At 40.8% G+C, this 26,571-nt stretch overlaps 1 protein-coding gene across 1 annotated transcript in view; it reads right to left on the bottom strand.

Annotated features, from left to right (window-relative positions):
* RNF130 (ring finger protein 130) overlaps positions 1 to 26,571 on the bottom strand; it is a 108,107-nt gene that overhangs the window by 41,037 nt on the left and 40,499 nt on the right. The window contains exon 3 of the mRNA XM_030316008.1: positions 7,716 to 7,966. Coding sequence (XP_030171868.1) covers positions 7,716 to 7,966 — 251 coding nt within the window. The remainder of the gene's footprint in view (positions 1 to 7,715; positions 7,967 to 26,571) is intronic.

Raw genomic sequence — 26,571 nt, 5'->3', positions numbered from 1 at the left:
CAGACGGTGGTATTTATTTATGTAAACTGACCATAATGGCAGGACATGAAAAAGAAGGTAGAAAGATGATAAAGTAATATGTACACACTCAGCTCAGACACCTACTTTCCTTCTTCAGTTTTTCTGGAATTATTAATCCCTAAAAAACCTAGCAGATAAAATTCAGTGTACAATCCAACAATGACAAAGGCCGTCTGTCTCTTTCAACTACATAATCTTTTCCAAGGGGAAAAAAATCTTGACAGTATGTGCAATATCTCCCTGCTCAGTGTGGAAGGAAGACTGAGCCCACCACATTTCCAAGGTCAACTGTGTATAAGTATCTGCTGTCCTATGCAGAACATTTGGTGTTCTTCCATACTCTCACATGTAAGTGCACTCTCCAGTTAGCTACCTTCTGGGATGAAAATGGGCAAGAAAAGCCTGTTTCGTTTCAGTAACCTCGGGATATTTATAAAGACTAAGAATAAGGTACACATGTTTTGGCAAGGAGCTTTAGCAAGTTTTAAATACCTTAGAAACTGTATAATTTTCACAGGGAATTTTCTAAAAAGACATTCTAAACTCAGGTTTGGCTTGTGGAATTTTTTTTATATCTGCCCTATTATTCCTCAATAGTAAAATAAAAAATTATTGTTCTGTTTTGGGGATCAAATTGGATTACTGTAGGATAAAGGCGCACCACCGACCATGTAAGTGTGAAAAAGTTTTATATTTCTCGGAAAAACTGGAGGCTCCCTTTCCATATAAACACATTGAACATCTATCCCCTTGTGTGAACGAACTATCACTGACTTATCAGAAGGCAACAATCCTCTGAGCTATTTGCACATAAACACTGTATCCAGATGCATTCTGACAGTCCTTTAGGAAGAGCAAACCACAGATAATTTAGCAGTAAACTAAAGAGCCAGAGCAGTAGATTCTTTTTGCACGTGCAAAATGGTGTCAATTGTGTACATTACATTGTGCCCAGAAAGTTATTTATGTTATGTGGCTCTCTTTAGCAGCATATTCTGTCCAAAGCACTGCTTCACGATGACAGTTTGTGGGAGAAAATGGGTCTCGCCTTAAACTCACTGTTTTTCCTTTGCCAATACTTCTGGCTTCTCATTTAAAATAGCCAAAGGTTTCAACCAGTTGGGCTGTTGCCACCTTCTTATTAAACTTTAATAAGCTAAGCTTTTTAAGCCACATAAAAATTTCATCAAGCGTTTCTCAACCTTAGGAAAAAAACGGAAGGAGGAAAAAAGGTCAGAACATCACTTTCCGCCACAGCAGCGCCTGGAGAAGGCTTTGGAAGCCTGTGCGCAATCGGCCGCACGGCAAGCGCCTGTGGCCTGCGCCAGATGGTGGGTGCGTTGCCACCTGCATCACACACAGGCCCCACGCCGGGTGCTAATTAAAATGCTACCATCAAATACCAGGCTCCTGGGACCGACCAGACCACTCGCTCTTTTCCAAAAGTCCTTGGGATGCACTACATTCAACCCACAATTGTAGGGTTCTCCTGTCCAGAACACCATTTCAGAGCAACTCTTGATCACTTCACTTTTAGTGTTTCATAACAACATACTTAACAAACGTCTTTATTATTTTTTCTTAAAGGAGTATAACATGCTACATGTAAATACGGAGTTAATAACAGAGGGAACAGATAGCAGAGTTGAAAGAGGTCACTTGTCTCTGGGAAACAAAAATTAGGAAAAGACCGGGCAAGGAACCAAGCCTTGTGGTGCTATTTATTTTTAAGAATCATGTTCATGCATTATATCAGTGACACATTTAAATTAAAAAAGAAGGCTACATCACTGAAGAAAGTGGGCTGTTAAAAACCACTTCAGGGCTGTGCTACTGTCCTTCAAGAAGCTCAAGAACTTCAGCTGACATCTATTTTCCTCAAATATCATCAGACAAGATTTCTTGCCAGGTGCCTCGATGATAAATACACAAATGCTGTCGTTTTGTTAGTGCGGGTGTGACTCTATTCTTCCATTTCATCACAACGCGATTTTTACATCTTTTCATTTTATCAAAAACTTCATAAAACTGGTGCCTTCAATCTGAAGGCTGTAAATGTATAATTTCGCACATTATGTCTAATAATCTTTTCTAGGGTTGTGGCATATTTTATATGTTAACATTTTCATCTAATATTCCTTTATTGTTTTCGTCACCTATGTCCCAGTCCAAGTGTGGGAGATCCTATGGGGACCGTCAGCTCTGCCACGACACAGGAGCCTCCTCCTCCTAGCCCTCCCCCTGGATCTACCACAACAGGCAAGGACAGCAAGTCTCTAAAAGGTGGAGAGGAGGGACCTGGAGACTTGAGGAACACAGGGTGGACTGCCTACCTGTCCTACTCTAGCCAAACACCTGTGGAAAGATCACACCCCTCTTTGCCACATGGTTTCAGTGGGGCCCAGTGGGAAGGGGATCTTTCCACCCCACCTCCTCACAGAGGCAAGCTGAGCGCATGATCTAATTGCCATCTACAGAACACTCCACCCAACAGCAGAATACACATTTTTTTCCCCAACCACCCACAGAACATTTGCTAAGACAGACTATATCCCAGGTAATAAAACAAACCTCAACACATCTGGAAGAATTTAAATCATACATCTGATCATAATGAAACCAAACTAGTAATCAGTAACATTAAGGTAACTGCAGAATCTCTGAACTCTGGAAAGTGAAGTCATCGGTCAAAGAGGAAGTCCCCAAAGAAAAAATTACGTAAAACTGAACAAAAATGGAAGCACAGGATATCAAAGAATACAGGACACAGTGAAAGCAGTAGTGTTAAGAAATTTATGGCACAAAATCCTTACAAGGGAAAGACAAGATTTCTTTTTTTTTAATTTCTGTTGCCTAGTATTTTTCTTTTTCTTTTTCTTTTTTAACATTTATTTATTTTTGAGAAACAGAATGAGACAAAGTGTGAGCGGGGAGGGACAGAGAGAGAAGGAGACACAGAATCTGAAGCAGGCTCCAAGCTCTGAGCAAGCAGTCAGCACAGAGACTGATGCAGGGCTCGAACCCACAAACTGTGAGATCACGACCTGAGCCAAAGTCGGACGCTCAACCGACTGAGCCACCCAGGCGCCCCAAAAGATTTCTTTTTTTAAAAATTTATTTTGAGAAAGAGAGAGAGCGCATGCATACATGGCACACGTGAGCAGGGGAGGGGCAGAGAGAGAAGGAGAGGGAATCCCAAGCAGGCTCCTCGCTATCAGTGCAGAACCTGATGTGGGGCTGGATCTCACAAACCATGAGATCATGACCTGAGCTGAAATCAAGAGTTGACTGACCCAGGGGCCCTAGAAAGAGAAAAGTTTTCATAAATAATATAAGTTCCCATCTTTAAAAATCAAACAAACAAACAAAAAAAGCTGGTTCTTTGAAAATATAAAAAACTGAGAAGTTTCTGTCAAGACTTACAAAAATAAGGGTGCCTGGATGGCACAGTTGGTTAAGCCTCCAACTCTTGCTTTTGGCTCAAGTCATGCATGATCTCATGGTTTCATGAGTTTGAGCCCCAGGCCCTGAGTAGGGCTCTGTGCTGACAGAACCGAGCCTGCTTGAGATTTACTCTCTCCCTCTCTCCCTGACCCTCTCCCACTCACATGGTCTCTGTCTCTTTCAAAATAAATAAATAAACTTAAAAAAAAAAACTTTAAAGGACTGACAAAAATAAAGAGAAGATACAAATCATTAAAATCAGGAACGAAGACAGACACTGCAGCCACTAAAAGAACAAGGGAATACTGTAAACAACATCATACTTGTAGATATGACAACATCTAAAAAAAGGGCCAATTCCTCAAAAACCACAAATTACCAAATTTCAATAAAGGCGATACAGACAACCTGAATAGTCTTTTAACCATCAAAGAAATTACAATTTTCCAACAACCCCTCCCCACTCCCCCCCCCAAAAAAAAACTACAGACCAGTATCTCTCACAAACTTAGACACAAAGATCCTCAACAAAACAACAGCCAGCCAAATTCAGCAATGCACACACAAAAAAATCATACACCATGATGAAGCAGGATTTGTTACAGGCATGCAGGTCTGGTTCAACATTAGAAAATCATTGAATACTATCCACCATGTCAACAGGATAAAGAAGAAAATAAAAAATCGTATGATCGCATCAACGGACATGGAAAACATCTGACAAAATCGAACACCCATTTGTGATAAAAGCTCTCAGCAAACTAGAAATACAGATGAGCTTTGTCAAGCTGGTAATAAACATCTACAAAATATGACAGCTAAAACATACTCAATGATGAAAGACTGAATCCTTTCCTCTAAGATTAGGTACAGGCAAGGATGCCCACTCTCATTTACCACTGTCATTCAACATGTTACTGAAAATTCTAGCCACTGCAATAAGGCTAAAAAAAAAAAAAAAAAAATCCTTAACCTAAACCTCTTATTTATTAAAAACATGACCTCAAAATGGATTATGGTTATGGACTTAAATGTAAAAGGCAGAACTATAAAACTTCTAAAAAAAAAAAGAGAAGATCTTTGGAATCTAGGGTTCGGCAAAAAGTTTTTAGACTTGATGGCAAAAGTCAAATGGATAAATTAAACCTCATCAAAATTAAATCTTTTTGCTGTTCAGAAGACCCTGTGAAGAAGTCTTCTGACCTCTTCCCAGATAAGACACTGGGATAAAACATCTGCAGACCACAATTCTGACAAAGGCTTGTATCTGGAATGTAAAAACTTCCAAAACTCAACAGAAAAAAAAAACCCTAAAACAACCTAGCTAGGAAATGGTCAAGAAACATGAACAGGCATTTCAGTAATGAGGACATACAGACGGCAAATAAACACATGAAAAGATGCTCCACATCAGCAGCCATCAGAGGAACGCAGGAGAGATGTGCCTACACAGCTACCATCAAATGGCTAAAATAAAAATTAGTGACAACATGCACCATCAAGGGTGCAGAGGATATGGTTCAGGGATATGTTTCTAGTGTGAACATGGAATATAGAGCTGCTTGGGGAAAGGTATGGCAGTTTCTTCTAACATGATGTATGCGCTTGCCATAATGGCCCAGATATTTCTCTCCCAAACATTTATCCAAGGCAAATGCAAACTCATGTTAACACAAAAATCCATAACAGATGTTCACAGCCACTTTAAAATACCCAAAACCTTGAAACAACTGGGTTCACTGGACTGGTATATCCAAGCTATAGAACACTACTCAGCAATAAAAGAGAATAAACTACCAATACACACAACAACTTGGGAGACTCGTAAGGGGATTGCATTAGGCGAAGACACCAAACTCTAAAAGTTAAGTACTATATGATTCCATTCATACAGCATTCTTGAAATGACAAAACTGTAGAGTGGGGAAGAGATTAGTGCTATCAGGAATTAGGCAGGAGGGCAGGAAGGAGGTGCCCATGAGTATAAAAGAAAATAGCACAAGGAATCCTTGTGGTGAATTGTTGTGTATCTCAATTGTGGCAGTGGTGACTCAAAATCATATAGAACTACACACACACACACACACACACACACACACACACACACACACACGAGTACGGGTTAAACTGGAGAAATCTGAGTAAGATCAATGGATTATATCAATGTCATATTTACTATAGTTATAATATTTACTATAATTATGCAAGATTTTACCCTTGGGGGATGAAGAGTACTGGGATCTCCCTGTATTATTTCTTACAAATGCATGTGAATCTATGATTATCTTAAATAAAAAAAAAAAAAAACAAGAAAAAAAAGTTTACCAAATGTGAAGGACTGGTCTTCCCAAAAAAATGCATATACCTGGATATAATAATGAGGGAATGCTGGGTATCAGACAAACTCAAATACAAAACAACTGGCTTGGACTCTTCAAAAATGTCAATTCCAGGGGTGCCTGGGTGGCTCAGTCGGTTAGGCAGCTGGCTTCGGCTCAGGTCATGATCTCACAGTTCATGAGTTTGAGCCCTGTGCTGGGCTCTGCGCTGATAGGTCAGAGCCTGGAGCCTGCTTCAGATTCTGTACTTCCTTCTCACTCTGCCCCTCCCCCACTCACGTTCTGTCTCTCTCACAAAAATAAACAGAAAAACATTTTAAAAAATGCCAATGCCATGAAACAGATTGAGAGAGACATGACAGGGGTGCCTGGCTAGTCCAGTGAGTAGAGTGTGCAACTCTTGATCTTGGGGGTGTGAGTTCAAGCCCCATGCTGGGCATAGAGCTTAATTAAAAAAAAAAAAATAGACATGACAACTCAATGCAACATTCAATCTGTTTGGATCAATACAGGGTTTGCTCTGCTAGAAAAGACATTATTAAGACAATTTTACAAAACCTAGAAAGAAAGGTCTCTAGATCAGATAATAGTATTGTATCAATGTTAACTTCCTGATTTTGATAATCACATTGTGATTATGTAAGAAAATGTTCTTGCTTTAAAAAAAATACACAAGGAAGTAGTAAGGGTAGAGGAGCATCATATCTCAAATTTACTCTCAAATGGTTAAAAAAGGTATGTACACATAGAAAAGCAAATAGGGTAAATGTTAACAGTTGAAGAACCTGGGGAAAGGAATACTTTATACTATTTATGCAGCATCTGTAAGACTGAAATTATAAATAATAAAAATTATCATATTAAAACTTTTTTAAAGTATACAGGATACTGCACAGAGCCTGGCACAAAAACGTGCAATAAACTCCAGTTTTCAGATATTTTATACCTATTTTCAGATGACGAAACAAGTTGAGAAGTGAAAATAAATGGTCTGTAAGGACCATGGCAAACTGATGGTGAGGTCGGGATATGAACTCATATCTGTTCCACAGCAGCATCTGTCCTTCTTTCGCTAGAATGAGGAAGGCTGAAAATTTCAACTCCCCCACAGGGATCTGGATGTACTCTGTTTAAGGAGAGGATGGCATTACATAAAAACTGGCTACCAACCACTCTCCAAGCACTTCCCCTGCTGGTTTTCTCCTAGAGAAGCCTCGGGCTGGCACTGGGACTCAACACCTCCAGCCCAGCCCCCCGATGTGCACCAAACAAACTAACAACCTGACAAAATCACTGCCTGCAGGCCATCCACCACAGGGCAGCACACGGTCTTGTCTTTCCTGTGTCTTTACCCACTCATCCGAGATCCACTGAGCACTGTTTATGCTGGTTAATGGAGGCTCTGGGACAACTAGATACTGCTCTTCTATGGGTCCTTCTCCACCTCATCGTCTCCCCCACGGCCCGGCTTACACAGGATAGGTAATCTTAATTGATTTATTTTATCTGAATAGGTAATCTACAGTTCAAAATTCACACAGCATGAAAGCGTGTGCTATCTCCCCCCAGCACCCACTCCCAATGACCATCAATGCTACTGGCTTAAAAATGCAACTCTGTGATATTTCCTCAAATTACTAGGAATTAGCTAGATCATATTATGATACTATGCTAAACATTTACATAGAATATTCTAAGTGATCACTGTGAATTTAAATTCCCCATTTAGGCATTTAAAAAATCCCTCAAATAATTTGTGTTAGTAGGTTTTCAACACACTGTAAATGACTGAGGGTCACAACTTTTTTTTTTTTTTTACGTGAAAAACTATTGGTACCATACATGAGCATAATAGATGTCCATGAATTACGGCTGGTAAGCATCAATCATTACAGACAACCGACAGCTCACCTGGTTCCTGTCGCGTGCATTCGTGTACCTGATCTTCTGAATGAAGTAGAATATGAGCCATGCTGAAGAAATAATCATCAAAACAATAAAGGATATTGACACGAAGACTAGAGAGCCACGGCTGAAGTTCTTTGGCGGCATTCGTGTTCCAACAGCTATTGTCATTTGTACAGAGATGTTTTTCTCCAGATAACTCAAAATATCCTTACCCCTCAATTCTGTAATCATGACAGCAATAATATCTCCAGTGCCTGTAATGTAAAATAAATACATATACTCAAGTGATCTTTAAAATTTACAGGTACATCAAACATACAAAGGTGCTATTTAGAAAAACCACTACAATTTTTGCTAATGGCAAGGGTTTGCAGATTCAACTTTTCAGGGCACCAAGTGGAAACAGGAATCTGTTGTGTAGTACTTAAAACTCAGACAAAGTGTAAAATTATTGCCGTGTTAAGAGTCCCATTACCTTGTCTTACAACTACATTTAAAAAATGGATTATTAGATCAGCCAAATGTTAACGACAGACAGTATTAAACGTGGTATTATGTAACAACGTCATGTGATAAAATATGGCAGGTCTTTACTGTAAAACTTTTTCCATTTTTTAAAGTGCTCTTTAGAAAGTCCCAGCTCCTTAAGAAAAGGAGAATAGCACTAGTATTTATAGTACAAAAAGCACTATTATTTATAGTACAAAAATTGGTGCTTTGTGCACTACTCGTTCTTTACAGGGCACCTATTGTGTGTACAACTAGTAGAAGGAGTAGAAAGCACAGGACATGCAGTTTTATGATCTCACTGACATGACACAAATCCAGTAATAGAGCTGCAAAAGTCAAATGCCAAAAGGGGGTAACCTTCATTAATAACAGCTGAAGCTAACTTTGGTCCCACGTCTAGCCCTGATGAGAGGAAGGTTCCTTTCTTATTTAGCCCAGAGCCCTTCTGGAAATGAAACCCTCCCCGACTCGAGTCCACACTTCAACACCCTAGACTAGTTTGGTATCAGAATCCTTCCAGCTTCTAACAGCTGTCCAGAGGTTCTGTCACAGCCACAAACTATTTTAAGGTAATTACAGGATGTTCTTAAGTCACCATTCTAGTCATTTACTTCTTTCACTTATGTAATTTCCAGGAGTAGTGATACAGTAAAGGCAAATTACTCTCTCTCCTGTGGAGCGTGAAATTACTATTACTTTCCTCCTCCTCAGAGGGAAGTAATTTCCCATTTCCTTTCCTTTCTACACCAGTCTAGCTGCCAGTGACCCTCCATTCTAAGCTGAAGCTGCCGGTGGTGACGTGCAACTTTCAGCACACTTCAAAGCAAAGATGAGACTCTGGGGGTCGGGGGAAGGAGAATAAACATTTTATTTCAGGAAAGAGAAAATTATAACCACTTATTCAAACTGGAATAGGGTTTGCAGATAAATGTAAACCACCAAAACCAAACAAACACCCCACAACATGCCCTTGCAAACACTTTTTCAATGAATACTACTACTAAAGTATTTGGTTTACATGTTTATTGTATTTGACTAAAAGAACTACCCTTATCATGTGCAGTCAAAAGAACACAGGCTGAACTGAAAAGAAATTCAATAACTAAAAGTTTTCTGAAAAATTTAACCCAGCGGAACATATACCTTTTGTATTACCTTATTCAAAATTGTGCCAGCCACTTTATCAGAATAGCAGTTTATCAGAATACTGATTAAAAGAATCCAAAAACAAAACAAAAAAAAAAAACTGCGAAATTAAAGAAAGCAACAGAGTTAACATCTAATTATCTTTGTGAAAGAAGAGTTATGGTCAGTAAGTTAGAGAAAATCATAACATAGTGTTAAACCATTTAAATTTTCCATTTAGAAAACTTAGGTCTGCGCTTTTAAAATGTTGGTCAACAGGCAACGGTCTGTAGTGTAACATACCAGGTATGGCTATAAAGTAACTGAGACGGATCCCACAAACCACACATGACAATCAGTCTCATTGCTTTATAATCACACCAGGTACAAACAGTTTTAGAAACCAGTTCTGAGGCTTCCTCTTGAAGACTCAAGCTGGAAAAGGAGCAGGGAAAGCTTCACAGGTAGCCCAGGGAACCAGTCCATGTAATTTCATTCATTCAAAGAACACTAAATAAATGAACACCGCCTAGTTTCAACTGGAAAGCTGTTTGGGAAAAGAAGCATTTAATTATTTCAACCATCCATTCAACGATATTTATTGAGCACATACTATGATCAAGGTTCCCAAATGTTCACATTTTTTAAAGATTTTATTTTTATGTAATTATGTCTACCTTTAAAAAAAATTTAATGTTTACTTATTTTTGTGAGAGAGAGAGAGAGAGAGAGAGAGTGTGTGTGTGTGTGTGTGTGTGTGTGTGGCGGGGGAGGGAGGGGACAGGGGATCTGAAACAGGGTCTGTGCAGACAGCAGAGAGCCCGATGCAGGGCTTCAACTCATGAACCGTGAGATCATGGTCTGAGCTGAAATCAAAGTCAGACACTTAACCTAACTATGCCACCTAAGCACCCCTGTTCACCTTTTAGAGACAGAAAATTTACCTGCTGTGAAATAAGAGAACATAATATGTTGGTTTCTGCCCCGGTTCCTGGGACAAAGCTCCTAAAACACTTGCAATTTCCTAAGTGATAAGAGCATTAGGAGCATCTTTTGTTCTGCTATTTGGTCCTTGACCTTGAACCCTGACACAGGGTTTCTAAATCCCTTGGAATTTCCTGGGTGAGACAAGAGTCTTCTATTCTAATGAGGGGACTCTTGGTGGGCTCCTGGATAGCTTTAGAAAGACCAAGCCATGAGGAGAAGCTTGGAACTTTTAGCCCATCCCTGCCACCCTCTGGGCAGGGGAGAGGAGCTGAAATGGAGTTAATGACTGATCACACCTAAGGGATGAAGCTTCCATTATAACCCCCAAAAGTGTGGGGTTTGGAGAACTTCCAGGTTGGTAAACATGTACAGGTCCTGCGAGGGTGGAGTGCCAGCAAGCCCCTTCCCACATACCTTGCCCTATCCATCTTTGGCCACTCCTCTGTATCTTTCATAATAAACCAGTAAATGTAAGCAAATGTTTGCTTGAGTTCTGTGAGCCATTCTAACAAAGTTTTGAACACTATGTGGGGGTTGCTGGGAACCCTGATTTACAGCCGGTTGGTCAGAAGTACAGGTGACAACCTGGGACTTGTGGCTGGCTTTATGTGGGGCAGGGAGGGGGCAGCCTTATGGGTTTGAACCCTTAACCTATGGGATGTGATGCTAACTCCAGGCAGACGGGGTCTGAATCCAACGGAATTCTAGGACACCCAGCAGGTATGGCTAAGAATTGCTCGGTACAGGGGAAAGCCCCACACTTTTGGTGACCAGAAGTGTCACAGAAGTGACACTATATGAACAGTACAGGAGACACAGGAGTGTTTTTTCCTTTATACCTGCTCTTGATTTTGTGAAAACTGCATTTACCCTCAAAGAGCAAAGGAGAATCCAACTATGCTTCAATTAAAAAAAAATAGCCTAAACAAAGTAATGGATAAATAAAAGGTATACCTATTATTATTATTTTTTTTTAAAGAGTAAAGGAGAATCTTAAAGGGGCTGGAGAGAGGAGCCCAGTGCAGGTAGTCTCATCAGGTTAGTACAGAGGAAGAGATTGCTAGCAGGATAGGGAAGAAGGCGAAAGCAGTGCAGGTCAAGCAAAATGAAGAATCACAGGAGGATGTCAGAATACTAGCAAAATCACTCGGTTTTGAACCACTTCTGACAGTAAATCACTTAGAGAACCTGATGGTAGGAGACCCCTCCTACAAGAGAAGTCCCAATTCTACTAATTTCAGGAGAGATTTGTGGATCTCCTCACTCCCCACCCCTAGAGATGATCTGGGTTGAAAGAGCCTGATTTAAGGATGCCTCTGACTCTTGACTTTTAAAGATCTGGGAAGTCTTGGCCAGCTTGCAGGAGGATTCTAATGCCAAAGTATAAACTTCGAGATAAAAGCAGGGTTGGGTCAAGCAGAGACTGATAAGAGTTGAAGACTAATTAGACTACAATGATATAAACATTCAAGGAGAGACAACATCCACCACCACTAACCCTAATCCTAATGGATATGGCCTCAGAATCCTCAGCACTTCACATGCCCAGGAGCCAGGATTAATTTACCAGGGATGACAAGTAAAAATCTAGGGTGATCCCTGCTTTCACCTATTTGCTTAAAACTTTCTCCACTTTTATTTTTTAATGTGAATCTAGATTTCCACTGCTTGAGTTTGGCTACTTTAATAAACAGCTTTTTTTTTTTTTTTAAATTCTTTCTCCTTTTGAGAATTTTCAAACCCCAGAAGAGTTTCAAATCATGACATTTCCTCCTTAAATACTTCAGCATTATTTCCTAAGAACAAGGACACAATTAATTTATCACATTCGAGAAACTGAACTCTGATAGGACACTGTTCTGTAATATACGGGCCATAGTCAAATATCTCTGCCCGAGTCTAATGAAACCTTCAGAATTGTTTAGTGTAGGTCAGTGCAGTACCCAGGACGCAATCAGGCCTTGTACACCTCGTGTTGTCTTGTCTCCTTTGTCTCTGATAATCTAAAGCAGTCCTCAGTCACTTTTGGTCATTCACGTCATTGACCTTTTTAATGAGACCAGGACATATGTTTTGAAAATGTCCCTCAATCTGGATTTGTCTGATTGTTTCTGATTACTGACTGTGATTAGATATCTGAAGTAAACGTTTTTTGGCAGAAATGCCACACAGGTGATGCTGTATCTGTCCTTCTAGTGTTCACATTGGGATGTACCTGTCAAGTTTTACCTTTACTGGTGATGGTGAATTTTAACACTTGGTCAATCTGGTATCAGCTAGATTTTTCAACTGCAGAAAAATATTTTTTTTAGATTACTAAACAATCTATGGGGTGATGCTTCCAGATTATCTAGCTCTCCAGTAAGCTTTTATTCAGAGCTCTCAGCACCCATTAAAGCTCACTTGAATCAGTTACTACAACAGTGTTTACAAAATGGTGATTTTCTAACAGTATAATTTTTTCTACATTTGTAAAGTGCTTCTATAATCAGAGGCATTAGCATATTTTTCTACTTACTTTTTTTTTCCCCATTAAAAACCAGAACTGCTGGGTGGGCAATGTTTTGTAAAACAGAGCTCCCTACTTGTAGCAATTCTATTTTTTAATGAGAAAAAAAAAAAAAAAAGGTAAGTAGAAAAATACGGTAATGCTGCTATAATCCTGACCACAAAATCAATTTTTCGGGACCAAAGAAACCTAAGAATTAGCCTCCGTTGGGCCCTGGAGTCAGAATGTCTAAGTTCAAACCCCAGCATAAAACTTAACCTCTCTGAACTTCAGTTTCTTCTAAATGAGATGTTACCTGCAGGACTCACGGCAGATGCTCAGGAAATGCTACACCTCACTGAGCTAATCCCACCTCTACTATTCTTCTTCATGGAAAAGCACATGAAAGCATCCTCTGGAGGAGACCAAAGAGCTCCTACCACAGAAGTTTGGAACTCCTATTCCCTCTCGTTAATCTCTCCAGCCACCATGGGAAGCACTCAGGCACCTGCTGACCACCACAATCCTCCTGGCTTCCACAAAGATCTGTACTTCAGCTCAGGGAGTCCCCCAGTTGGGAGATATCAGAAACCCACCCCCTACCGACACACGGCTTCTTCCCCTCTCCTGGGACTGACCCTTGGGGCAAGCCCAGTTCCGCTGGGCAGCTGAAACTTTCACCTGAGAAAGGCTGAGGCAGGAAGAAAACACAAATGAGCTGTCTGGGGTATCAGGCCACAAGTGGAGAGAGGTGCTTTTACCGTAAGCAAGCAGTTCTACTTTTTTACTGTAATCTTACCATTTTTTATTTTTAAAGAAAACAACATCCCTGTACAAAATCCCATTTAGCAGAGGTTTTACACCTTAACAGATGAACATGTTTGTTAGGTTCAAATCAGCTGCCAAGGTTTCAAGGAATTTTCATACTCTTAGATAATTTTAGTAAATTTCCCATAAAAAAAAGTTCAGGGAGCTGCTGTATTCCCACATAAAGCATTTGCGATGATACTTTCATAATTTCTGGTAGGTTACTATCAATGGCATCAGAGTTACTCCTATAGAAATCAATGACCTATTTTTACATGTAAAGCAGAACACTACATACTTTAGGTGAAAGAATTAAAATTGCTTTTAAGTTCTAGAATGGCTGCTGCTGAGGGAACAGGCAGATATAATTCAGGGATTTTTTTTGTAACTCAGTCAAGCTGCACAGATCGGCAAAGCCTGGCGTGTCTGTGCCTCAGTGAGTCTGCTCGCAAGTGGTCTGAGGCCTTCTCTTCACTTTTCCTTTCACTGACTTAAGTCCTTCTCAAATGTTTATCTACCATATTTCACTGCTTCAAATCCAGTACTTATTCTTCTCCGACCCCTTGAAGAACTCAAGGGGGAAAAAAAGGATATGCTACGTTCTTTTATAAAATGAATACATCAATAAATCTGACAGAGGCAGATGACAGGTTATAGCAATTACAAACATCCTGCTGAGATCTGTCAGTGTTTTTTCTAAAACCTAATTTGTCATACCACTCTGTTCAAAGCCTTTGATATTTGCAAGAACATGGACGAATCTAGAGGGTGTTATGCTACATGAAATAAATCAGACCAAGAAAGACAAATGCCTTATGATTTCACTCATATGTAAAAAACAAATGAACAAAAACCAGACACTTAAATAGAGAACTGGTAGTTGCCAGAGGGGAGGGGGGCTGGGGGATGGGGGAAATAGGTGAAGGTGACGAAGAGGTACAAGGTCCCGGTGATAAAATAAGTCACAGAGATGAAAAGTACAGCATAGGGAATACAGCCAGTAATATTGTGATAATACTGTATGGTGACAGATGGTGACTACACTTGTGGACATGACAATAGGCACTCTTAACGGACCAAATGAAACTGGTGGTCACAGGACCAAAAGAGTGGCTCATGTGGCCCAAGCAGAATGAAGGCACGGCACCCAGAGGAGGAGGAGAACTGGGAGAAAACGGAGCTAGGGCTCAACTGGAAGCTTCCACAAAACCAAAGGTCAGGAGGACAGGAGGGGAAGGGAAGAAGCAATGGTTGGAGAACAGGACACACTGGACCTGAGACCAGAGATGTACCTCTGGGACATACCAGACAATGGGGTTTTAGGTTAGGCCCTTTTCATGTGGATTCCGCGGCTGGCCAGGATGACGGCAGCGCTGTGAGTGGGGGAAATGAGTGTGTGGGGCACGAGAATGAAGGGTGAAGTTCTGTCACTGTGAAAGTGTACTGGTTTGAAACCAGCTGTACTGAATGGAGAAAACCTTAGTGTCGTGGCATCCAGTTGGTGCCCATGGTTGCACGATGCTGATGAGTAGCTCTTATTGTGCTCAAGTTGAACCTGAATCTCCTGCCATGAGGCCGACATTCAGGGGCTCAATGTGTGAGCTGCTGAGCGACTTCAAAGTCACTTGATAATTCCTGACCAATATTTGGCTGCAGTCCATCCTCAGAAAGAATAAGGGTCTACTAAACCCTCGTTCCTTGATTCCTCCAGCAGGAAGTTCTTCAGACTCACACCAAGTAGAGCAAAGGCTCCACACCCAGTGCTCAAATGCCAGTTTCTTTTCTTACTCCATCTCCTGTGTGTACTCATCATGTAATCTGTTTGTTTTTCCCAAATCAAAAAAGGAAAGATGGTAGGAACAAGCCTGGCATGGAAGAGAAAGCCACTTTTCTCTTTCATCTAGAGGCAGAAAGGGAGGGGGGGGGGTACCTGGGAAGACAATCACTGGTCAGCAGAGTCACAGAATCTTCTAATTAAGAGAGATCTTAGGGGTCCTCTTCAACACAATACAAATAACTTACCGTTTTAGGTAGCTAGTTCTATGCACAGGTAGTTTTAAGTATGAGAAAGGTCTTCCCCCTAATTAAAATCTTGATTCCTAAATGCCCATTCGTGGCTCTTGGTTCTCTTCTTTCAAGAACCACCACCAAATAAATAAACTGTATTTCACTTATCGATGGTATAAAATATCATCAACTGTGAGGTGTATTATTATCATATATATCATGAAAAAAATCCTGCCAGTACATTGGAAGACGCTGGCAAATGTAAGAAACACCCCAACTTCAAGCTGTACATCATGGAATGGAAGAAAATTCCTCTTCCGTGCAACAGTCCTTCAGATAGTCAAAGACATCTCTGGTACTCCACTTCGGACTTTTCTCCATATTAACTAGTCCTAGAATCCCAAATTATTCATTAAAAAATTTCTTTTTTAATGTTTGTTTATTTTTGAGAGAGAGAGAGAGAAAGAAAGAAAGAAAGACAGCAAGCAGGGGAGGGGCAGAGAGAGAGGGAGACACAGAATCCAAAGCAGGCTCCAGGCTCTGAGCTATCAGCACAGAGCCTGAAGCGGGGCTTGAACTCACGAACCGTGAGATTATGACCTGAGCTGAAGCTGGATGCTTAACCAACTGAGCCAGCCAGGCACCCCTAAAAAATATTTTTAAAGAACCTGACACAGAAAAGCTGGAAGTATTGTATGAAAATCTCTCTTCCCCAAACCATTCAAGAGAAAGTTACTGGTGTGATGGGTCATCCCCTCCAAACACTTAGTGTGTACTCTCCTACAAACAAAAACCATTTGTGGACAGAGTACAACCACTCAAACCAGGAAATGAACACAGACACATTACTACTGCCTCATCTCAGAGTCCATTCAAGTGTCCCCAATTCCCAACAATGTCCCTTGGAGCAGGCCCGGATCGGAGCCACGCACTGCATTCAGCCATCACATCTCATGACTCGCTGTCAGTCTGGTACAGACTTTCCTTGATGTCCATGACTTTGACACTTTTGAAGATTATATACAGCCCAGTGACTTTGCAGAATGTCCCTCATTCTGGATTTATCTGGTGTTTCCTCAGGGCTAGATTCAGGTCATGCACTTCTGGCAGCAACATCAAAAGAAGCGATGCTGTGCTTTTTCCGGTGTGTCCTACCAGGTGGTGGACAGTTATGACACATCCCAATACTGATGAAGTTCACTTTGATCATGTGGTTTTGTACAAGTGATGTTCTCCAGGCATTTCCACTGCAAAGTCACTCTTTTCCCCCTTTGGAATTAATAAATATTCTGTGGGGAGGAGGTATTTTGAGACTAGGTAAAACATTCCATTCCTCATCAAAATTTCAGTTTACTCTTTTACTTTTTAGATTAGTATGAACTCATGTTTCTTATGTTACTTAATGGGCTAAAATCATTACTAGCGTTATTCACTTTGATGCTCAAATTCTAAATGGTAAAACACTGTTTACAGATTTTTTTCCCATCCTGTTCTTTTGTGGACATCAGTTTTTCAATGCCTTTTATTAAAATAAAATGCTAAAAATGCTAAAAATGAATACAACCCATCCAATATCAAGAGCAGCATGAGGTTAACCTCTCCCTACATATCATGATATTCTGAAAATTGTGTTCACAAGGATACGGCCTGAGTTTTCAACATATTTTTGGCAGCCATGGCTCACGTTAGTGTACGCAGAGCTTATAGGATGGAAGGTTCCCACTTGGAACTGTTACCTAAGCCAGGTCTCCATGAACCCGTTACTAATTTTTTGAACCCACCTGCAGGTTCACTTAGTAAGTATTTTCTTTTTGTTGTTACATGTGTTCCAAGATCCACCTAGTTTTGTGTCATTTTCAAGCCAAGATACTTACATTTGTATTTTCTTACAAGTTTTCGATAAAAGAATTTTAAATGGGAGGAGAAAGAAAGGTTAAGTACTGAGTGGGGCGTTCCACCCAGGGAAGACATGCAAGGGAAGCAGCCTCCGTCAGCTGGCACGCTGACCATCGGCACTCTAAAAGCCTTCAGAGCTGTTATTTGTGTTTAAGAATCTGTAAGTCTGAGAGCTCTGTGATCAACAAGAAAACGGATGGTGGGAGGTGGGAGCCAGCTTTCTCACTTTTCAAGTGGCAGTTTAAGGTAAGCAAGGGCCTAGCATGATGCAAGTGGTCATGGATTAGGGTTGGTGACATCGGGATGAACACATACTTAGCTTAATACAGACACAGAAGGTTACACACAACAGTACCTATGGATACGTGTATGTACAAGGGCTGGAATACACACATAGATCTCCTTGCTCTGTCAGCTGAGAGGACCCAGAAGCAACAGAACCTCATAGTAATGAGCACATCTAATGCCCAGAGCTTGGCTTCTAGTGTCATTCTGCAAAAACAGAAACCAGGCTTCCTGGGAGAAATGGCTGATTCTCGGGCTGGGACAGAAACTATATATAGGACGAGCCCAGAGCATCTCACAGCACCAGAAAGGAAGAAAGTGCTCAAAAACAAGACAAACAAAAAACCAATACCCATGGTAATGGGTGCACGTCAAAGGACGCAGGAGCCAAGTGAAAGAGCTCCTAATGGCCAAATATAGTTTAATTTGAGCAATAAAAATAAGCCCAGTAGTATTATATTACAATACGAAGAATAAAATAAATATCCATGAGTCCAAACTGATATAAATAAATGACTGAACAAATTAATAAGTAGAGAAGAAACAAATTATCCATGCAGAATAATTCCAGATAAGTAACATTCTGCCCTAAGGAGGGGAAGCTGAACTTCCCCCTCCTTAAGTGTGGGCTGTGCATGGTGACCTCCTTTATGGAAGAGAGAGAAGAAGAGCTTTCCAGTGGAGAAGCCTGAAAACACACCTGACAAACACCAGGTGACCAAAGTCTACACCAACAGTGATCATTCATGGTGATGATATGTATCCTTGATAGGATGTTGAGAATGACACTTTACTCCTGTGGTCTTCCTCTCAAAAACCCAGGTCCTCAGTCTAATCATGAAAAAAAGATCAAATAAATCCTAACTGAAGGACATCCTTCAAAATACCTAACAGCACTCCCCAAAACTGTCAAGGTTATCAAAAACAAGGGAAGTCCATGAAAGTGTCACAGCCAAAGACTAAGGAGATACAACGACATCCCCTCCTGGATAGGACCCTGGCACAGGCGGAGGACATTATGTAAAAATTAAGGAAATGTGAATCAAGTACAGACTGTAGTTGATGATGATGTACCTATACTGATCGGTTCATTAATTATAACACACGTACCACACTAATGTAAGATGTTAGTTACATAATAGAGGATACTGGGTGCAGGTCTATGGGAATTCTTTGTATTATCTCTGCAATTTTTTTTATAAATGTAAAACAGTTCTTAAAAAAATACAGTTTATTTAAAAAAAAAAGACTCATTACATAAAAGAACATCTTTCCATCAGGAAAAACGGAGGCTGGAAAACAAAGTCGCAACACTTTTTAAGGTGCTGAAAGGAAAATACCATCAACTCAGAATTCTGTGTCCATGTTCTTGAAAAATGATGTCAGAAAAGGCACTTTCGGATAAACGATGAGAGACTTCATCCCCAGCAGCTCTGCATTATGAGAAATGGTAAAAACTACCTACGTTGACAGGGAAAGGACACCAGACGGAACCTGGGACCAGGGAGACAGAGGAACAAGGACACCAGACATGCCACTCTGTGGGTAAATATAAAAGCCTATCGTTTTTCTTTCATCATTTTGCCATTCCCATCTTCCCCGCCCTCTACCATCACCGAGGGACCCCCTTTCATTCCTCCTCTACACATCCCACAGACTTGGGAGTGTGACAGTGGGTCTCAGAGGGGCAGAAAAGGCCTCTCGGGACAAGTCCGCAAACTCTGGGGAAGGGTTTTATACTGCCAGACAGATGGACAGGTGTCATTGGCACTTGGGAGGCATGGGCCTGGGAGACTAAACGCTATATAACACCAAGGGGAAACCTGCAGAGCAAAGAATTATCCTGCCTCAAATATCCCTCACTCCCCACGCCCTAAAAACCCTGACCTGACAAGCACGAACACTGTAAGGCATCAGTCAGGGTTGGGGCCTCCTCACCGGGCCTCGAAGGCATGCCACCACCATCCCTAGTAGCCTGGCCTGTGGGACTCACTCTGAGCTTGCAACTGCAAATCCAGGTCAGCAGCATGTGAACAGCTATCAAGTAAGAAGTGTCTTCCATCCTGTAAACTTTGGAATGGATTTCTACGCTGCTATTCTAAACCTCTGTCAATCCCTTATATGATTCTGGCTTCCTCCTCTCTTTCACTGCTGGTGAGGAAAAGATAAGCACAAGAAAGGTAAAAAGGCAAATCAAGTGATGAGTTTAAGCAACCGACTTGGGATACAGAGCCTGCAAGGTCAGAGATAGACAGGAAGGCTAGTAGATACACTGTCTCAAGTCTCTGGCAGATGGAGGGGCTCTTCACCGCCACGTAAATTAAGATTCAGAGAAGTAAAGGAAAACTTCAGAGCTTCTAGAAAAGTTTCTGAATGGAATCATCAGCAGTTATTCTTTTACAAGTGATTTTTATTTTTAAAAAGCTACTGCTTAAGTGTTTCAGTTTTTTTTTAGTTTTTATTTCAATTCCAGTTATTTAATATGTAATGTTATATCAATTTCAGGAGCACAAAATAGTGATTCAATACTTCCATACATCACCTGGTGCTCACAATGACAAGTATACTCCTTAATCCCCATCACCTATTTCCCCCATCCCCCACCCACCTCCCCTCTGGTAACCATCAGTTCTCTATGGTTAAGAGTCGGTTTCTTGGTGTGTCTCTTTTTCCCCTTTGCTTATTTGTTTCTCAAATTCCACACGATTGAAATCATGTGGTATTTGTCTTTCTCTGACTTATTTCACTTAGCATTATACTCTCCAGCTCCATCCATGTCATTGCAAATGGCAAGATACCATTACTTTTTATGGTTGAATAATATTCCATTGTGTATATATACCACTTCTTTATCCATTCATCAATCAACGGACATTTGGGCTACTTACATAACTTGTCTATTGTAAATAATGCTGCTATAAATATAGGGGTGCATGTATCCCTCTGAGTTAGTGTTTTTGTATTTTTTGGGTAAATACCCACAAGTGCGACTGCTGGATTGTGGGAAGGTTCTATTTTTAACTTTTTGAGGATTTTTCCATACTGATTTCCACACTGGGTGCACCAGTTTGCATTCCTACCAATAGTGCATGTGGGTTCCTCTTTCTCTGCATCCTCGCCAATACCTCATTTCTTGTGTTGCTGACTTTAGCCATTCTGACAGGTGTGAGGTGACATCTCACTGTAGTTTTGATTTGCATTTCTCTGATGATGAGAGGTGATGAACATCTTTTCATGTGTTTATTGGCCATTTGGATGTCTTCTTTAGAAACTTATCTGTTCATGTCTTCTTCCCATTTTAAACTGGATTATTTGTATTTTAGGTGTGGAGATTTAGAAGTTCTTTATATATTTTGGATACCAACCCTTTATCTGATCTGTCATTTGCAAATATCGTCTCCCATTCCGCAGGTTGCCTTTTAGTTTTGTTGATTGTTTCCTTTGCTGTGCAGAAGCTTTTTATTTCGATGAAGTCCCAATAGTTTATTTTTGCTTTTGTTTCCTTTGACTCAGGAAACACATCTAGAAAAGAGCTGCTACAGCCAATGTCAAAGAGGTTACTGCCTATGTACTCTTCTAGGATTTTTCTGGTTTCAGATCTCACATGTAAGTCTTTAACCCATTTTGAATTTCTTTTTGTGTATGGTGTAAGAAAGTGGTCCAGTTTCTCCAGCATGTCACTGTCCAGTTTTGCCAATATCATTTGTTGAAGAGACAGTCTTTTTCCTACTGGATATTCTTTCCTCCTTTGCCAAAGATAAAGGGACTATATGGTCGTGGGTTTATTTCTGGGTTTTCTATTCTGTTCCATTAAGTGTTTCAATTTTACCTTTTTTTTTTTTTTTTTTTTTTTGCTAATTCTGAATTTTCTAAAGAGTGTATGGATCACATGGAGAAATATCTGCCAACTCCGGAAAAAAGATACACACAATTTAAACACTTACTTCCTGGGGCGCCTGGGTGGCGCAGTCGGTTAAGCGTCCGACTTCAGCCAGGTCACGATCTCGCGGTCCCTGAGTTCGAGCCCCGCGTCAGGCTCTGGGCTGATGGCTCAGAGCCTGGAGCCTGTTTCCGATTCTGTGTCTCCCTCTCTCTCTGCCCCTCCCCTGTTCATGCTCTGTCTCTCTCTGTCCCAAAAATAAATAAACGTTGAAAAAAAAAATTTAAAAAAAAAAAAAAAAAAAAAAAAAAAAAATAAACACTTACTTCCTGCCACAGCAGTGCATTTAAACTGCAGGCTCCATCTTTTCTGAGGCAATTAAATCCATATTCAGTAAGATCCAAAAAACTTTAAACACTAAAGTAACAGTATGACTATCATTTATTTCTTGATGGTTTTTTTTTTGAAAGGATAAAGATACTAGATTAACACTAAGTGGCCCAAATTATTGATATTTAAAGATATTTTGCAGGATGTTTAGATATACCTTTACTGGCTTTCATAAAGTCATTTTTTTATATTCACAAAGTGAATTTCTGATTATTTTACAAAGTGTGATATTTTTTATTTTTTATTTTTATTTATTTATTTTTTTTAACGTTTTATTTATTTTTGGGACAGAGAGAGACAGAGCATGAACGGGGGAGGGTCAGAGAGAGAGGGAGACACAGAATCTGAAACAGGCTCCAGGCTCTGAGCCATCAGCCCAGAGCCCGATGCGGGGCTCGAACTCACGGGCCGCGAGATCGTGACCTGGCTGAAGTCGGACGCTTAACCGACTGCGCCACCCAGGCGCCCCGAAGTGTGATATTTTTTAATTTATTGCTACACAACAAACATAGAGCTATGTAAGTTTTTTTTTTTTTTTTTTTAAGAGAATATGATGGGAAAAAAGATGAAGGGCCATTCAGCAAATCCTGTTCAACCAGCCAAAGGAACAGTAAGAAGGACCTGATACTGCTGATTGATAAAATTGAAAAGCAACATTATTATTTGGTTACATCTTTATCTAAATTACATTTTCCTACTAACAGTGAAAAGAATGTCCACAGATTTACCCACAGATTCTTACAGACACACAGATAAAAGTGTAAGACATTTCCAACTTGATGATTTGACACAATTTAAGACTGTTAAACGGTAACAGAAAAGCCTATATAAATTTTTAAAGTCCAAGAAAATAAATCCTTAACTTTCAGACAAATGTACATTATTTTAAACTATCCAAGAGCCCATAACTTCCCTTTTATATATACTACCACACATCTGCTAACTACATTACAAAGAACTCATTCTACTAACTAGAGGTAACAAATAAAACCACAAATTGAGCTGTCTTTCCTGTCAATGATGTCACGGACACTGCACTGGGAAAGATGTCCTTCAGGCCGCAGATGAAGGGCATTCATTAGAACCAACACAAGCAAGCTCTTGAAACATCATTGACAAAGGAAGAAAACAAAATACTGGTACTTAACACTGTAATTTTTAAATCAGTTATAAACTCTATCCTTAAATGGAAGGAAAAGCTCAATAAAAACTAAATATCTTAATAAAATAATTATTTTGCTCAAGGCATTCTGCTGACCACTGCAGACAACAGGAAAGGCACACTTTCACATAAAGAAATGAGCAGTCTTTTCCCTTCTGCCAATCAAATACGCAAACAACAACATAAAAGGAGAAGGGTGGTACTGTCAGAGCGGTACAAAAAAAGGCCCTCTGAAGACTGCAGAGGCTTTCAACTGTAAACTCACTGAGGGCATCATCCAGGTGTCTTTTGGTTTTGGACTCTTACCAATTCGTATTAGTTCACATTACAATGCACAGCACAGAGGGGTACAAATCTAAGGTTTCTTGACTAAAATGGAGGGTAGGCAGAATTGACGTGTGAGCGGGGGGGGGCTAAGACATGGATCTTGGGTCCACTCCAGGAGATTATGGGTTATAAGTTGCAGGGGGCATCCAGTACCGCTGGTGCAAGGGTCCTGGAACTTCAGGTGGGCAGTGCCACCCCACAGGGAGAGAAGGGGGTCTGTGGAGGGACAGGGGCACACTGATGAGCCAGGACAGCAAGCGCTTCTCAGCACGTAAGGAGTACAGCAGAAACAGAAGAGCAGAGAGCTGTGGCATGTTGAGCATTGTTGCGCTGAAGTGCCGGAGGCTGGAGAAAGTTTGAGATGATGTATGTGCCGAGCCTGTGCTGTTTAATCTCACCCTCTTCCCATCCATCCCAGTCTCACTTGGCTCTGGGCTGAAACAGGATCTTCCTGTAACCACTGTCTCACTGTCACCATGAGAAATGCTCATCAGCCAGGGGCCAGTTTCCCAGGGCCTTCCTGCTTCCAGGCTCTTCCCCTAGGGGGAGGCGACCCATGCTTTGTGGGGCTTCCCTCTATACCCCAAACCTGATGCCTCCTGCTGGGTTTCCCAAGCCCACACTTAGGTGCCAGAGAAGCCAGGAAGAACTTTCTAGCTGCTCAAGACAGCAACCATCTACGGAGAAGAGCTGCGAACTGCCTAGTGCTGTGGCCTGGCCAGTGTGTGACACCACACTGCAGGGCCCCTAGCAGAGTGCTGGGACCGAGGAGGCACTCGAGTTAGGTGACATCAGGCTTGCCGGCCGAGAACTACACTTCCCTTGTCTTTCCAAATCCCTGCCATCACTAGTAACTGGTCCTTACCTTGGGCACATGTCTGCTTTGAGGATGAGGCCTTTTAGCCCAATTCACTATTACCCTGTCCGCCCCTTCAGCCAAACTCCCCTCACCCTCCAGTACCTAAACTTTGTGTTTTTCCCACCTCAGAGCCTTCACCCCTGAGGATTCTTCTGCCTAGAAGACTCTCCTCAACTTGTGATTTCCTATTCAAATGTCATTTCCTCAGGGTGGCCCTCTCTGATTCCGTGAATTTAAGTCTGCTTCATAAAGACTTTTCATCATAATTTTTTTAAATGTCTATTTATTTTGAGAGAGAAAGAGAGAAGAGAGAGCGCACGCACACGAACAGTGCAAGGGCAGACAAGAAAGGAAGGAGACCCAAGCAGGCTTGCACTGTCACCAAACAGCCCGACGTGGGGCTCAAACCCACAAACCATGAGATCACAACCTGAGCCGAAATCCAAAGTCAGACGTTTAACCAACTTAGCCACCCAGGCACCCCCATAATTATGATTTCTAATTCAGTGTTTATCATCTCTGCTTGATTTTAACTCCATGAAAGCAGGTATCATGTGGGTCCTGTTTACATCAGGAGAACTGATAGGAGCTCAAAAAAACTATGCTGATGAATTAGCATATAGAACCCAAATCCCTCTGCTTGTTGTCAGTGGGCCCACAGCCTCATTTTCTACCATTCATCCTCAGACTCCTGCCCCTCCAGGCAGGTTTCTGACTCATATGATTACCCTACAGACTGTCTTTGGTCAAATCCTGACCACCATTTAGGGCCCAGCACAATGAAAGCCTCCACTGTGAAGTCCTCTGATAAGTTCCTTCCAGCCATCAGAGTCAGTAAGTCTTCCTTGGTATCACTAGGTCTTATCCTGTTAAGTCAGCACTCAGTGGGTCCCAATTATTTCCTGCATGTTTGTCTCTCTGTTGGAGTAAATGTTCCTTAAGAGCATGTACTTACTTGCATATACTTCTTCTGTAGATCCCTACAGTGTCCATCACAGAATGCTTGGCACAGAACAAATGTAATTTAATACTTGTTGATTAATTATTTTATACTAAGACCAGAAGAATGAAGAAAAGTATACTCAGAAATTAAAAAAAATAAGTACAAGTCTTAGAGAAACATATTGATTTCATAATTACAAAAGAGATAGTGCTCACTCAAGGCCCAAGAATAAAGAATAACAAAAACGGCACAATTTAACAAATTCGTTATCGCAATAAATTCACAATCATCCTGTTAAGTGATTAGGCAGGTGCTCTCACTGTTTTACAAACGAAGCCAATGGTTTATCTAGAGCCCCAAAGCCAGTCGTCAGTGGGTCTAGGACACCAATTCCAATCTTGTGACCATCAATGCCAAACTCTTTTCATTATTTTATAGGATTTTGTTTTTGTAACTAAAAAGATGAGGAGAATGCCATGGCAAATTACAGGTCAGTGACACACCCTTAAATATGATTCTGAAAGATGAATAAAAGAGTGGGATTCCTACAGAAACAGAGATCTGTAAGACAAAATAGCCCACAGTGTTTTTATGAGGTGATGAATATGTTAACAAATGCACCACCACTGGAGAAGAGACTGAAACCAAGAGTGAATTCTGTTTGGAAAACAGAAGACAGAACAAAAGCCTAGGGGCTCATAGAAGAAAGGGCAAAAACTCTTATCGAGAAACATCCCAAACCCTTTCACACTCCATAATGAGCTTGTTTGCACAAAATGGCATTTTAAATTTTCTCTAATTGAAAGTCAAAATTAGGAGCCGCCTGGGTGGCTTAGTCAAGCGTCTGATCCCCTCAGGTCATGATGTCACGGTTCCTGAGTTCAAGCCCCAAATTGGCCTTTGTGCTGCCAATTTAGAGCCCACTTTGGATCCTGTCTCCCCGCCCCCCTCTCTCCCTGTCCCTCCCTTGGCTCAAGCATGTGCTTTCTCTTTCTCAAAAATTAACATTTTTTTTAAAGTAAAAATTAAAATTGTTTTTCAGAAATCTTTTCAATGAATGGATTTACTTCCACTGCTTTTAAATACAAACATGCTTTCATTTAAATAATCTATGTAACTTTTCAGATTAAATAAACTACACCAATCTAGAGCAGTTCGGTTGCAATAAAGACTTCCTAACTCTAAAAATATAT

Source organism: Lynx canadensis, chromosome A1, assembly GCF_007474595.2.
Source record: "Lynx canadensis isolate LIC74 chromosome A1, mLynCan4.pri.v2, whole genome shotgun sequence".
NCBI lineage: Eukaryota > Metazoa > Chordata > Mammalia > Carnivora > Felidae > Lynx > Lynx canadensis.
Note: the sequence above shows the minus strand (reverse complement) of the source record. Positions and strands in the feature narration are given on the sequence as shown.